Source organism: Oncorhynchus masou, chromosome 24, assembly GCF_036934945.1.
Source record: "Oncorhynchus masou masou isolate Uvic2021 chromosome 24, UVic_Omas_1.1, whole genome shotgun sequence".
Taxonomy (NCBI): domain Eukaryota; kingdom Metazoa; phylum Chordata; class Actinopteri; order Salmoniformes; family Salmonidae; genus Oncorhynchus; species Oncorhynchus masou.
The window spans coordinates 99,728,456-99,740,955 of NC_088235.1; the positions used below are offsets into that span (position 1 = coordinate 99,728,456).

Here is a 12,500-nt window from a genome sequence, read left to right on the forward strand (position 1 = left end):
TCCCCCTGCTTAAGCCAGTACATGTCCAGGCCCGTCTGAAGTTTGCTAGAGAGCATTTGGATGATCCAGAAGAAGATTGGGAGAATGTCATATGGTTAGATGAAACCAAAATATAACTTTTTGGTAAAAACTCAAGTCGTCGTGTTTGGAGGACAAAGAATGATGAGTTGCATCCAAATAACACCATACCTACTGTGAAGCATAGGGGTGGAAACATCATGCTTTGGGGCTGTTTTCATGCAAAGGGACCAGGACGACTGATCCGTTTAAAGGAAAGAATGAATGGGGCCATGTATCGTGAGATTTTGAGTGAAAACCTCCTTCCATCAGCAAGGGCATTGAAGATGAAACGTGGCTGGGTCTTTCAGCATGACAATGATCCCAAACACACCACCCGGGCAACGAAGGAGTGGCTTCGTAAGAAGCATTTCAAGAAGAAGAAAAATCTTCTTTCCAGAAGTTTCCCTGAGTGGCCTAGCCAGTCTCCAGATCTCAACCCCATAGAAAATCTTTGGAGGGAGTTGAAAGTCCATGTTGCCCAGCAACAGCCCCAAACCACCACTGCTCTAGAGGAGATCTGCATGGAGGAATGTGCCAAAATACCAGCAACAGTGTGTGAAAACCTTGTAAAGACTTACAGAAAACATTTGACCTCTGTCATTGCCAACAAAGGGTATATAACAACGTATTGAGATAAACTTTTGTTATTGACCAAATACTTATTTTCCACCATAATTTGCAAATAAATTCCTTAAAAATCCTACAATGTGATTTTCTGGATTTTTTTTTCTCATTTTGTCTGTCATAGCTGAAGTGTACCTATGATGAAAATTACAGGCCTCTCTCATCTTTTTAAGTGGGAGAACTTGCACAATTGGTGGCTGACTAAATACTTTTTTGCCCCACTGTGTGTGTGTATATGTGTGTGTGTGTGTGTGTGTGTGTGTGTGTGTGTGTGTGTGTGTGTGTGTGTGTGTGTGTGTGTGTATATATATATATACACACATATATGTATAGAGATAGATATGTATGTATAGAGATATGTATGTATGTATAGAGATAGATATAACAAGTAAAAGTATGTGTGTATGTGTGAGAGATCGGGGGATCCTCTCTGTCAGGGAGGGGCAGGTGGACAGAGATAGAGGGGGAGACAGGGAGAATGAGGGAGGCCCTTGCCTCATCCTGTATCTATCAGTCTGTCAACAGAGAGTTCAGCTGTGCCCCCCTCTCGCCCCAAAACAAAATATTATTACCCCTCTCCCACTACACATTATTACCCTCCCAGTTAAGTATTATCAAATCTTATATTCTACTGCAGCCAGTACCACCCTCCTAAAACATTAACAAGTACACAAATATCAAGGGGTTCCCCATCCTTATCTTCCCCTTCACTAATATTTACCTCATGGCAATTTGTGTTTGTTTATTTTTTATTTGATGCGAATAATTCATTAACCATCCTGGATTAGCGGTGGGCTATATCTGAGCTATGTTTTAAACACATGGGCCAGCTGGATGAATCCCTGTGCTTACAATGATCACCACAATGTTCCAACATTCTGTTTGATGACCCCTCCAGGTCAGGTTGTGTTCCATAGGAGCCAACATGGCATCCACAGAGACAGTTTCCTGACCTCTGTAGGACACAACCCTGAACTGGACCATAACCTTCCTGGTCACTGTATGCCCTCTCACCTGTGGCCTTTGACCTGTCGGCGGGAGGCGTGTCCGGAGCGTCTGCATCCTCTGGGGAGCTGGAAAGGGAGATGAAGGATGGCAGCTTGGTGTTGTGACGACCTGAGGACGAGGGTGTCGATGGATCTGCCTGAGCAGAACCCTGAGGGAGAACCACTGACAGGCTGGTCCTGGAGGGAGGAGAAAACATCCGCTGTGATTCATTCAAACTGTACATATCCGAACAAAACACTTTTGTATATTGTATTACTTTTGCCTATTAATTAACCTCTTGAAACTAGGGGGCACTATTTTCATTTTTGGAAAAATAACGTTCCCAAAGTAAAACGGGCTATTTTGCCAGGACAAGATGCTAGAATATGCATATAATTGACAGCCTAGGATAGAAAACACTCTAAAGTTTCCAAAATTGTAAAAATATTGTCTGAGTATAACAGAACTGATAGGCAAAAGCCTGAGAAAAATCCAATCAGGAAGTGACTCATGTTTTGAAAGCTCTGCGTTCCGATGCGTCCCTATTGAACAGTGAATGGCTATCAACCAGATTCCTTTTTCTACGTATTCCCCAAGGTGTCGACAGCATTTTGACGTAGTTTCACACCTTTATGTTGAAGAATGAGCGTAAACGGCTGAGGGCTCTCAGAGTAATTCTTGCGTAATAGACATGCTGTTGTGAAAATGGAATAGACAACAGGTGGAAATTATAGACAATTAGCAAGACACACCCAATAAAGGAGTGGTTCTGCAGGTGGGGACCACAGACCAGTTCTCAGTTCCTATGCTTCCTGGCTGATGTTTTGGTCACTTTGAATGCTGGCGGTGCTTTCACTCTAGTGGTAGCATGAGACGAAGTCTACAACCCACACAAGTGGCTCAGGTAGTGCAGCTCATCCAGGATGGCACCTCAATGCGAGCTGTGGCAAGAAGGTTTGCTGTGTCTGTCAGCGTAGTGTCCAGAGCATGGAGGTGCTACCAGGAGACAGGCCAGTACATCAGGAGATGTGGAGAAGGCCGTAGAAGGACAACAACCCAGCAGCAGGACCGCTACCTCTGCCTTTGTTCAAGGAGGAGCAGGAGGAGCACTGCCAGAGCCCTGCAAAATGACCTCCAGCAGGCCACAAATGTGCTCAAACGGTCAGAAACAGACTCCATGAGGTGGTATGAGGGCCTGACGTCCACAGGTGGGGGTTGTGCTTACAGCCCAACACCGTGCAGGACGTTTGGCATTTGCCAGAGAACACCAAGATTGGCAAATTCGCCACTGGCGCCCTGTGCTCTTCACAGATGAAAGCAGGTTCACACTGAGCACGTGACAGAGTCTGGAGACGCCGTGGAGAACGTTCTGCTGCCTGCAACATCCTCCAGCATGACCGGTTTGGCGGTGGGTCAGTCATGGTGTGGGGTGGCATTTCTACATTTCCATGTGCTCGCCAGTGGTAGCCTGACTGCCATTAGGTACCGAGATGAGATCCTCAGACCCCTTGTGAGACCATATGCTGGAGCGGTTGGCCCTGGGTTCCTCCTAATGCAAGACAATGCTAGACCTCATGTGGCTGGAGTGTGTCAGCAGTTCCTGCAAGAGGAAGGCATTGATGCTATGGACTGGCCCGCCCGTTGCCCAGACCTGAATCCAATTGAGCACATCTGGGCCATCATGTCTCGCTCCATCCACCAATGCCACGTTGCACCACAGACTGTCCAGGAGTTGGCGGATGCTTTAGTCCAGGACTGGGAGGAGATCCCTCAGGAGACCATCCGTCACCTCATCAGGAGCATGCCCAGGCGTTGTAGGGAGGTCATACAGGCACGTGGAGACCACACACACTACTGAGCCTCATTTTGACTTGTTTTAAGGACATTACATCAAAGTTTTTTTTTTAAGTTTTTCATTTATTTCACCTTTATTTAACCAGGTAGGCTAGTTGAGAACAAGTTCTCATTTGCAACTGCGACCTGGCCAAGATAAAGCATAACAGTGTGAACAGACAACACGGAGTTACACATGGAGTAAACAATAAACAAGTCAATAACACAGTAGAAAAAAAAGAGTCTATATACATTGTGTGCAAAAGGCATGAGGAGGTAGGCAAATAATTACAAGTTTGCAGATTAACACTGGAGTGATAAATGATCAGATGGTCATGTACAGGTAGCGATATCGGTGTGCAAAAGAGCAGAAAAGTAAATAAATAAAAACAGTATGGGGATGAGGTAGGTAAAATTGGGTGGGCTATTTACCGATAAGACTATGTACAGCTGCAGCGATCGGTTAGCTGCTCAGATAGCAGATTCTTGAAGTTGGTGAGGGAGATAAAAGTCTCCAACTTCAGCGATTTTTGCAATTCGTTCCAGTCACAGGCAGCAGAGAACTGGAACGAAAGGCGGCCAAATGAGGTGTTGGCTTTAGGGATGATCAGTGAGATACACCTGCTGGAGCGCGTGCTATGGGTGGGTGTTGCCATCGTGACCAGTGAACTGAGATAAGGCGGAGCTTTACCTAGCATGGACTTGTAGATGACCTGGAACCAGTGGGTCTGGCGACGAATATGTAGCGAGGGCCAGCCGACTAGAGCATACAAGTCGCAGTGGTGGGTGGTATAAGGTGCTTTAGTGACAAAACGGATGGCACTGTGATAAACCGCATCCAGTTTGCTGAGTAGAGTGTTGGAAGCTATTTTGTAGATGACGTCGCCGAAGTCGAGGATCGGTAGGATAGTCAGTTTTACTAGGGTAAGTTTGGCGGCGTGAGTAAAGGAGGCTTTGTTGCGGAATAGAAAGCCGACTCTAGATTTGATTTTCGATTGGAGATGTTTGATATGAGTCTGGAAGGAGAGTTTACAGTCTAGCCAGACACCTAGGTACTTATAGATGTCCACATATTCAAGGTCGGAACCATCCAGGGTGGTGATACTAGTCAGACGTGCGGGTGCAGGCAGCGAACGGTTGAAAAGCATGCATTTGGTTTTACTAGCGTTGAAGAGCAGTTGGAGGCCACGGAAGGAGTGTTGTATGGCATTGAAGCTTGTTTGGAGGTTAGATAGCACAGTGTCCAAGGACGGGCCGGAAGTATATAGAATGGTGTCGTCTGCATAGAGGTGGATCAGGGAATCGCCTGCAGCAAGAGCAACATCATTGATATATACAGAGAAGAGTCGGCCCGATAATTGAACCCTGTGGCACCCCCATAGAGACTGCCAGAGGACCGGACAGCATGCCCTCCAATTTGACACACTGCACTCTGTCTGCAAAGTAGTTGGTGAACCAGGCAAGGCAGTCATCAGAAAAACCAAGGCTACTGAGCCTGCCGATAAGAATATGGTGATTGACAGAGTCGAAAGCCTTGGCAAGGTCGATGAAGACGGCTGCACAGTACTGTCTTGTATCGATAGCTGTTATGATATCGTTTAGTACCTTGAGCGTGGCTGAGTTGCACCCGTGACCGGCTCGGAAACCAGATTGCACAGCGGAGAAGGTACGGTGTGATTCGAGATGGTCAGTGACCTGTTTGTTGACTTGGCTTTCGAAGACCTTAGATAGGCAGGGCAGGATGGATATAGGTCTGTAACAGTTTGGGTCCAGGGTGTCTCCCCCTTTGAAGAGGGGGATGACTGCGGCAGCTTTCCAATCCTTGGGGATCTCAGACGATATGAAAGAGAGGTTGAACAGGCTGGTAATAGGGGTTGCGACAATGGCAGCGGATAGTTTCAGAAATAGAGGGTCCAGATTATCAAGCCCAGCTGATTTGTACGGGTCCAGGTTTTGCAGCTCTTTCAGAACATCTGCTATCTGGATTTGGGTAAAGGAGAACCTGGTTGGAGTAGCCAGGCGGAAGGCATGGCCAGCCGTTGAGAAATGCTTGTTGAAGTTTTTGATAATCATGGATTTATCGGTGGTGACCGTGTTACCTAGCCTCAGTGTAATGGGCAGCTGGGAGGAGGTGCTGTTGTTCTCCATGGACTTCACAGTGTCCCAGAACTTTTTGGAGTTGGAGCTACAGGATGCAAATTTCTGCCTGAAGAAGCTGGCCTTAGCTTTCCTGACTGACTGCGTGTATTGGTTCCTGTAGTGTGGTTTTCCACTTTAATTTTGAGTGTGACTCCAACCTTATCGAATAGATATTTGAAAAACACCTTGAGGATTGATTATAAACAACGTTTGCCATGTTTCTGTCGATATTATGGAGCTAATTTGGAATATTTTTTTGCCGCTGTCGTGACCACAATTTCCTGTCGAAATCTCAGCCAAACGTGAAGAACTAACGGAGCTATTTCGGGTACAAAAATAATATTTTGGAAAAAAAAGGAACATTTGCTATTTAACTGGGAGTCTCGTGAGTGAAAACATCCGAAGCGCATCAAAGGTAAACAATTTAATTTGATTGCTTTTCTGATTTTCGTGACCAGGTTGCCTGCTGCTAGCTAGGCATAATAGGCTATCGATAAACTTACACAAATGCTTGTCTTGTTTTGGCTGTAAAGCATAATTTCAAAATCTGAGATGACAGGGTGATTAACAAAAGGCTAAGCTGTGTTTCAATATATTTCACGAATATGAATATTTTCTAGTAATATTTTTTGTCTGTTGCGTTATGCTAATTAGTGTCAGTTGATGACAATTCTCCCGGATCCGGGAGAGGGAGTTCCAAGACTTATTGTTACATTTCAAATGTTCATTACATTTATTCCATTCCACTTTCTAATGGGTAAAACTGGTTGAAATGACATTGGGTTTATTGCTTGATTATCTTGACCGAGAGCCTGTGTCCTGACCTCTTGGTACGGGCCTTCTTGGCCGGGGTGGCGGAGGGGCCTGTAGTTGCCCTGGCGTTAGGAGTGGTGCGTTTGGCCCTCTGACGGTGCTGGAGCTTACAATGGGCCCCTTGGGGACAGGAGCCAGTACTGGAGAAGTCTGGACACACCAGGGTGTGCTTCTTCTTACACTGAGGAGAGGACAGAGGAGAGGTCAGAGGAGAGGACAGACATAAAACACAAATGAGCCTAACAGATCACAGGAAGCGGACATGGGATGTGCGTGGTGAGTTACTCTGTTTTTCAGGTGTGTGTGGCGGTCAGAGTGTGTGTGTGGCGGTCAGAGTGTGCAGGGCTGACACAATTACCATATAACCATTAAACCAACGGTTATAGATAATGAAAATAAAATATATCTAAAAAAAAGGTGCGGGGCAAACAGCTGACTGAAGACGGGACGGCCAGGCATTTGTGCGTTTGGCAATGTAACTGGTAAACTCATGGGTACACTCGCAATGGCTGCCTGCCAGAAATAGAGCAAGGGTCGGGGGGCGGAGGGGTCTGCCGATCGAGTTTCCAGGAACACTTTGGACTCCAGGTCACCCCATGATCCCTGCAGCTCTGGCACCCCTCTCCTCTCCCTGATGAGGCACCTTACCTTCTGCTACCCTTACAGCCCCTACCCCAACCCTCATCACATCCATGTCTTGCACCCCAAGGACCAGGCCAGGTTAGATCTTAGACTCAGCTCACTTTCAGGAAGAGGCAAACCAAAACACTCACAAATGCATGGGAAGTGTTGATTTTGACAAATTCTATATGTTTTTATGCCCTAACGTAAACATTGGCGCCATTTGGAAAATGTAGCAAGGCCTGTCTGTCTCTATTACAGTATTGGTCTGTTTCAATTCAACAGTCTGAGTGGAGGGGCAGATTTTCAACCCTTTACATTCTAACTGATATCCACCCAGGGGCTATAGTGCTGGTCTATAGACCAGGGAATGGGACCATACAAAGACTTACAACAGTTTAGAGCCTTTCTCCAGTATAAGGAGATGGGGGGGAAATTGAGCTAAAAGCCAAGTCCACTAAGACTCACAGCTGTCTCATACATTGTCATTTTCATAAAACACTGAAGAGAGAGAGCGCGAGAGAACGAGCCGAGAAATGGAAGATTTAAAAAAAAGTGAAAGTGGACAGAACATCTTTATTCCACACCAAGTTAACAATTTTCCACTTGATTTAAGGAATGCTGGGATGTCTCAGGTCTATTAGAAGAGCTCTCTCCACTGGGCCCCAAACCAGGACGAGTCAGCACATTTACCATTACAGAGAGAGAAGAAGAGGGAAAGAGGGAGGGAAGGGGGAAAGAGAGAGAGAGGCTATGAGAAAAGAGACACAGAGGAGGGTGGAGAGACAGAGGAGGGTAGAGAGACAGAAAGAAGGGTAGAGAGACACAGAGGAGGGTGGAGAGACACAGAGGAGGGTGGAGAGACACAGAGGAGGGTGGAGAGACACAGAGAAGGGGTTGAGAGACAGAAAGAAGGGTAGAGAGACAGAGGAGGGTGGAGAGACAGAGGAGGGTGGAGAGACAGAGGAGGGTGGAGAGACAGAGGAGGGTGGAGAGACAGAGGAGGGTGGAGAGACAGAGGAGGGTGGAGAGACACAGAGGAGGGTAGAGAGACACAGAGGAGGGTAGAGAGACACAGAGGAGGGTGGAGAGACACAGAGGAGGGTGGAGAGACACAGAGGAGGGTGGAGAGACACAGAGGCGGGTGGAGAGACAGAAAGGAGGGTGGAGAGACAGAAAGAAGGGTGGAGAGACACAGAGGAGGGTGGAGAGACACAGGAGGGTGGAGAGACAGAAAGAAGGGTGGAGAGACAGAAAGAAGGGTGGAGAGACACAGAGGAGGGTGGAGAGACACAGAGGAGGGTGGAGAGACAGAAAGAAGGGTGGAGAGACAGAAAGGAGGGTGGAGAAACACAGAGGATGGTGGAGAGACACAGAGGAGGGTGGAGAGACAGAGGAGGGTGGAGAGACAGAAAGAAGGGTGGACAGACACAGAGGAGGGTGGAGAGACACAGAGGAGGGTGGAGAGACACAGAGGAGGGTGGAGAGACAGAAAGAAGGGTAGAGAGACAAGAGGAGGGTGGAGAGACACAGAGGAGGGTGGAGAGAGACAGAGGAGGGTGGAGAGAGACACAGAGGAGGGTGGAGAGAGACACAGAGGAGGGTGGAGAGGGACACAGAGGAGGGTGGAGAGGGACACAGAGGAGGGTGGAGAGAGACACAGAGGAGGGTGGAGAGACAGAGGAGGGTGGAGAAAGACACAGAGGAGGGTGGAGAGACACAGAGGAGGGTGGAGAGACACACAGAGGAGGGTGGAGAGACACAGAGGAGGGTGGAGAGACACAGAGGAGGGTGGAGAGACACACGGAGGATGGTGGAGAGACACATGGAGGATGGTGGAGAGACACACGGAGGATGGTGGAGAGACACACGGAGGATGGTGGAGAGACACACGGAGGAGGGTGGAGAAACACACGGAGGAGGGTGGAGAGACACACGGAGGAGGGTGGAGAGACACACGGGGGGGGTGGAGAGACACACGGGGGGGTGGAGAGACACGGAGGGGTGGATTGGGGTTGAAAAGAGAGGAAGGGACGTTGAAAGAGTTGTGGAGATGGAGAAAGGTGGGAGATCAGGGGGATGAGAGAAGGAGAGACCAAGAAAGAGACCGAATTGGAGGAAATGAGAAAGAGAGGAGCAAAATAACAAAAAAGTGAAAGAGACAAGAAAACAGGGAGAAGAGGAATAAGGATGGAGAATGAAAGTGAAGGTGGTACTGGTGGGGGTAGATAGAGAAGAGAGGAAGAGAGCGAGGGACGGATAAGGGAGTGGGAGCCAAAGTGAGAGATGGAACGAGAGAAGAAGATGGAGATCGAGAGAGAGAGAGAAGCAGGGTTAACCCCTGAACTGCTGGAGTGTCTGTCTGCCCCATACAGCCATCATCAGCACTTTCTCCATCTATAATTACTGCCTGCTATCCATCACGCAGCCGCCAGCTAGCACGCTGCAATACACACACACACACACGGAAAATCACAGACCTAAGCACTTCAGCTAATAGAATAAATATTAATATCCCTTTTGTTTTATATACTCATTTCTCTGTGCAATATTTAAATGAGGCCTGACAGTGTGAAAAAGCATGTGCTACACAGACAATCAGAAACAACAGAGAGACAGACACAGAGCGAGACACAGAGAGCGAGACACAGAGAGCGAGACACAGAGAGCGAGACACAGAGAGCGAGACACAGAGAGCGAGACACAGAGAGCGAGACACAGAGAGCGAGACACAGAGAGCGAGACACAGAGAGCGAGACACAGAGCGAGCGCGCGAGACAGAGAGAGCGAGCGCGCGAGACAGAGAGCGAGCGCGCGAGACAGAGAGAGCGAGCGCGCGAGACAGAGAGAGCGAGCGCGCGACAGAGCGAGCGCGAGACAGAGCGAGCGCGAGACAGAGCGAGCGCGAGACAGAGCGAGCGCGAGACAGAGCGAGCGCGAGACAGAGCGAGCGCGAGACAGAGCGAGCGCGAGACAGAGCGAGCGCGAGACAGAGCGAGCGCGAGACAGAGCGAGAGAGCGCGAGACAGAGCGAGAGAGCGCGAGACAGAGCGAGAGAGCGCGAGACAGAGCGAGAGAGCGCGAGACAGAGCGAGAGAGCGCGAGACAGAGCGAGAGAGCGCGAGACAGAGCGAGAGACAGAGCGAGAGAGCGCGAGACAGAGCGAGAGAGCGCGAGACAGAGCGAGAGAGCGCGAGACAGAGCGAGAGAGCGCGAGACAGAGCGAGAGAGCGCGAGACAGAGCGAGAGAGCGCGAGAGAGCGCGAGAGAGAGAGAGCGAGACAGAGAGAGCGCGCGCGAGACAGAGAGCGAGTGCGCGAGACAGAGAGAGCGAGCGCGCGAGACAGAGAGAGCGAGCGAGCGCACGAGACAGAGAGAGCGAGCGAGCGAGACAGAGAGAGCGAGGGCGCGAGACAGAGCGAGCGAGCGCGCGAGACGGAGAGAGCGAGCGCGCGCGACAGAGCGAGCGCGCGAGACAGAGCGAGCGCGCGACAGAGCGAGCGCGAGACAGAGCGAGCGCGAGACAGAGCGAGCGAGAGAGAGCGAGCAGAACGAGAGAGCGAGCAGAACGAGCGCGAGACAGAGCGAGCGCGAGACAGAGCGAGCGCGAGACAGAGCGAGCGAGAGACAGAGCGAGCGAGAGACAGAGCGAGCGAGCGAGAGACAGAGCGAGCGAGCGCGAGACAGAGCGAGCGCGAGACAGAGCGAGCGCGAGACAGAGCGAGCGAGAGACAGAGCGAGCGAGAGACAGAGCGAGCGAGAGACAGAGCGAGCGAGAGACAGAGCGAGCGAGAGACAGAGCGAGCGAGAGACAGAGCGAGCGAGAGACAGAGCGAGCGAGCGAGAGACAGAGCGAGCGAGCGCGAGACAGAGCGAGCGCGAGACAGAGCGAGCGCGAGACAGAGCGAGCGCGAGACAGAGCGAGCGCGAGAGAGCGAGAGCTAGCGCGAGAGAGAGCGAGAGCTAGCGCGAGAGAGAGCGAGAGAGCGAGAGAGAGCGAGAGAGCGCGAGAGAGAGCGAGAGAGCGAGAGAGCGAGAGAGAGCGAGAGAGCGCGAGACAGAGCGAGAGAGCGCGAGACAGAGCGAGAGAGCGCGAGACAGAGCGAGAGAGCGAGACAGAGCGAGAGAGCGCGAGACAGAGCGAGAGAGCGCGAGACAGAGCGAGAGAGCGCGAGACAGAGCGAGAGAGCGCGAGACAGAGAGAGCGCGAGACAGAGCGAGAGAGCGCGAGTCAAAGCGAGAGAGCGCAGGTCAGAGCGAGAGAGCGCGAGACAGAGCGAGAGAGCGCGAGACAGGGCGAGAGAGCGCGAGAGAGCGCGAGACAGAGCGAGAGAGCGCGAGACAGAGCGAGAGACAGAGCGAGAGAGCGCGAGACAGAGCGAGAGCGCGAGACAGAGCGAGAGAGCGCGAGACAGAGCGAGAGAGCGCGAGACAGAGCGAGACAGAGCGAGAGAGCGCGAGACAGAGCGAGAGAGCGCGAGACAGAGCGAGAGAGCGCGAGACAGAGCGAGAGAGAGCGAGAGAGCGCGAGACAGAGCGAGAGAGCGCGAGACAGAGCGAGAGAGAGCGAGACAGAGAGAGCGAGCGAGACAGAGAGAGCGAGCGAGACAGAGAGAGCGAGCGAGACAGAGAGAGCGAGCGAGACAGAGAGAGCGAGCGAGCGAGACAGAGAGAGCGAGCGAGCGAGACAGAGAGAGCGAGCGAGACAGAGAGAGCGAGCGAGACAGAGAGAGCGAGCGAGACAGAGAGAGAGCGAGACAGAGAGAGCGAGCGAGACAGAGAGAGAGCGAGACAGAGAGAGAGCGAGACAGAGAGAGAGTGAAACGGAAAGAGCAAAACGGAGAGGGAAACAGAAAGAGAGAAACGGAAAGAGAAACGGAAAGAGAGAAACGGAAAGAGAAACGGAAAGAGAGAAACGGAAAGAGAGAAACGGAAAGAGAGAGACAGAGGAAGGAAGGATAGAGGAAAGGAAGGAAGGATAGAGGAGAGGATATAAGGAGGGGGTATAAGAAAGGATAGAAGAGGATAGAAGTGGTATTAGGGGTGAATGTAGGGACAGGGATGATGTCACTATGGACAGGTGTATAAAATCGAGCACACAGCCAGGCAGTAAAATGGCCTTACTGAAGAGCTCAGTGACTTTCATCTCCAGCCATTTCCAAACCTCCTGTGTAGGCCACACAAGCTCACCGAATGGGACCGCTGTGTAATTAATCGCGTAAAAATCGTCTGTAACACCCAGTACCGAGTTCCAAAATACTTCTGGAAGCAACGTTAGCACAAGATCTATTCGTTGGGAGCTTAATGAAATGGGTTTCTATGGCAGAGCAGCCGCACACAAGCCTAAGATCACCATGCACAATGCTAAGTGTTGGCTAGAGGGGTGTAAAGGTCACTGCCATTAAGAATCTGGAGCAGTGGAA

The 12,500-nt window shown here is 50.6% G+C and overlaps 1 protein-coding gene across 2 annotated transcripts in view; it reads right to left on the bottom strand.

Moving 5' to 3' along the window:
- LOC135513123 (zinc finger CCCH domain-containing protein 3-like) overlaps window positions 1-12,500 on the bottom strand; it is a 112,407-nt gene that overhangs the window by 4,551 nt on the left and 95,356 nt on the right. For both annotated transcript variants that reach the window (XM_064935849.1, XM_064935848.1), the window contains exons 10-11: window positions 6,468-6,637; window positions 1,699-1,868 (exon numbers count right to left, since the gene is read on the bottom strand). In XM_064935849.1, coding sequence (XP_064791921.1) covers window positions 1,699-1,868; window positions 6,468-6,637 — 340 coding nt within the window. The remainder of the gene's footprint in view (window positions 1-1,698; window positions 1,869-6,467; window positions 6,638-12,500) is intronic.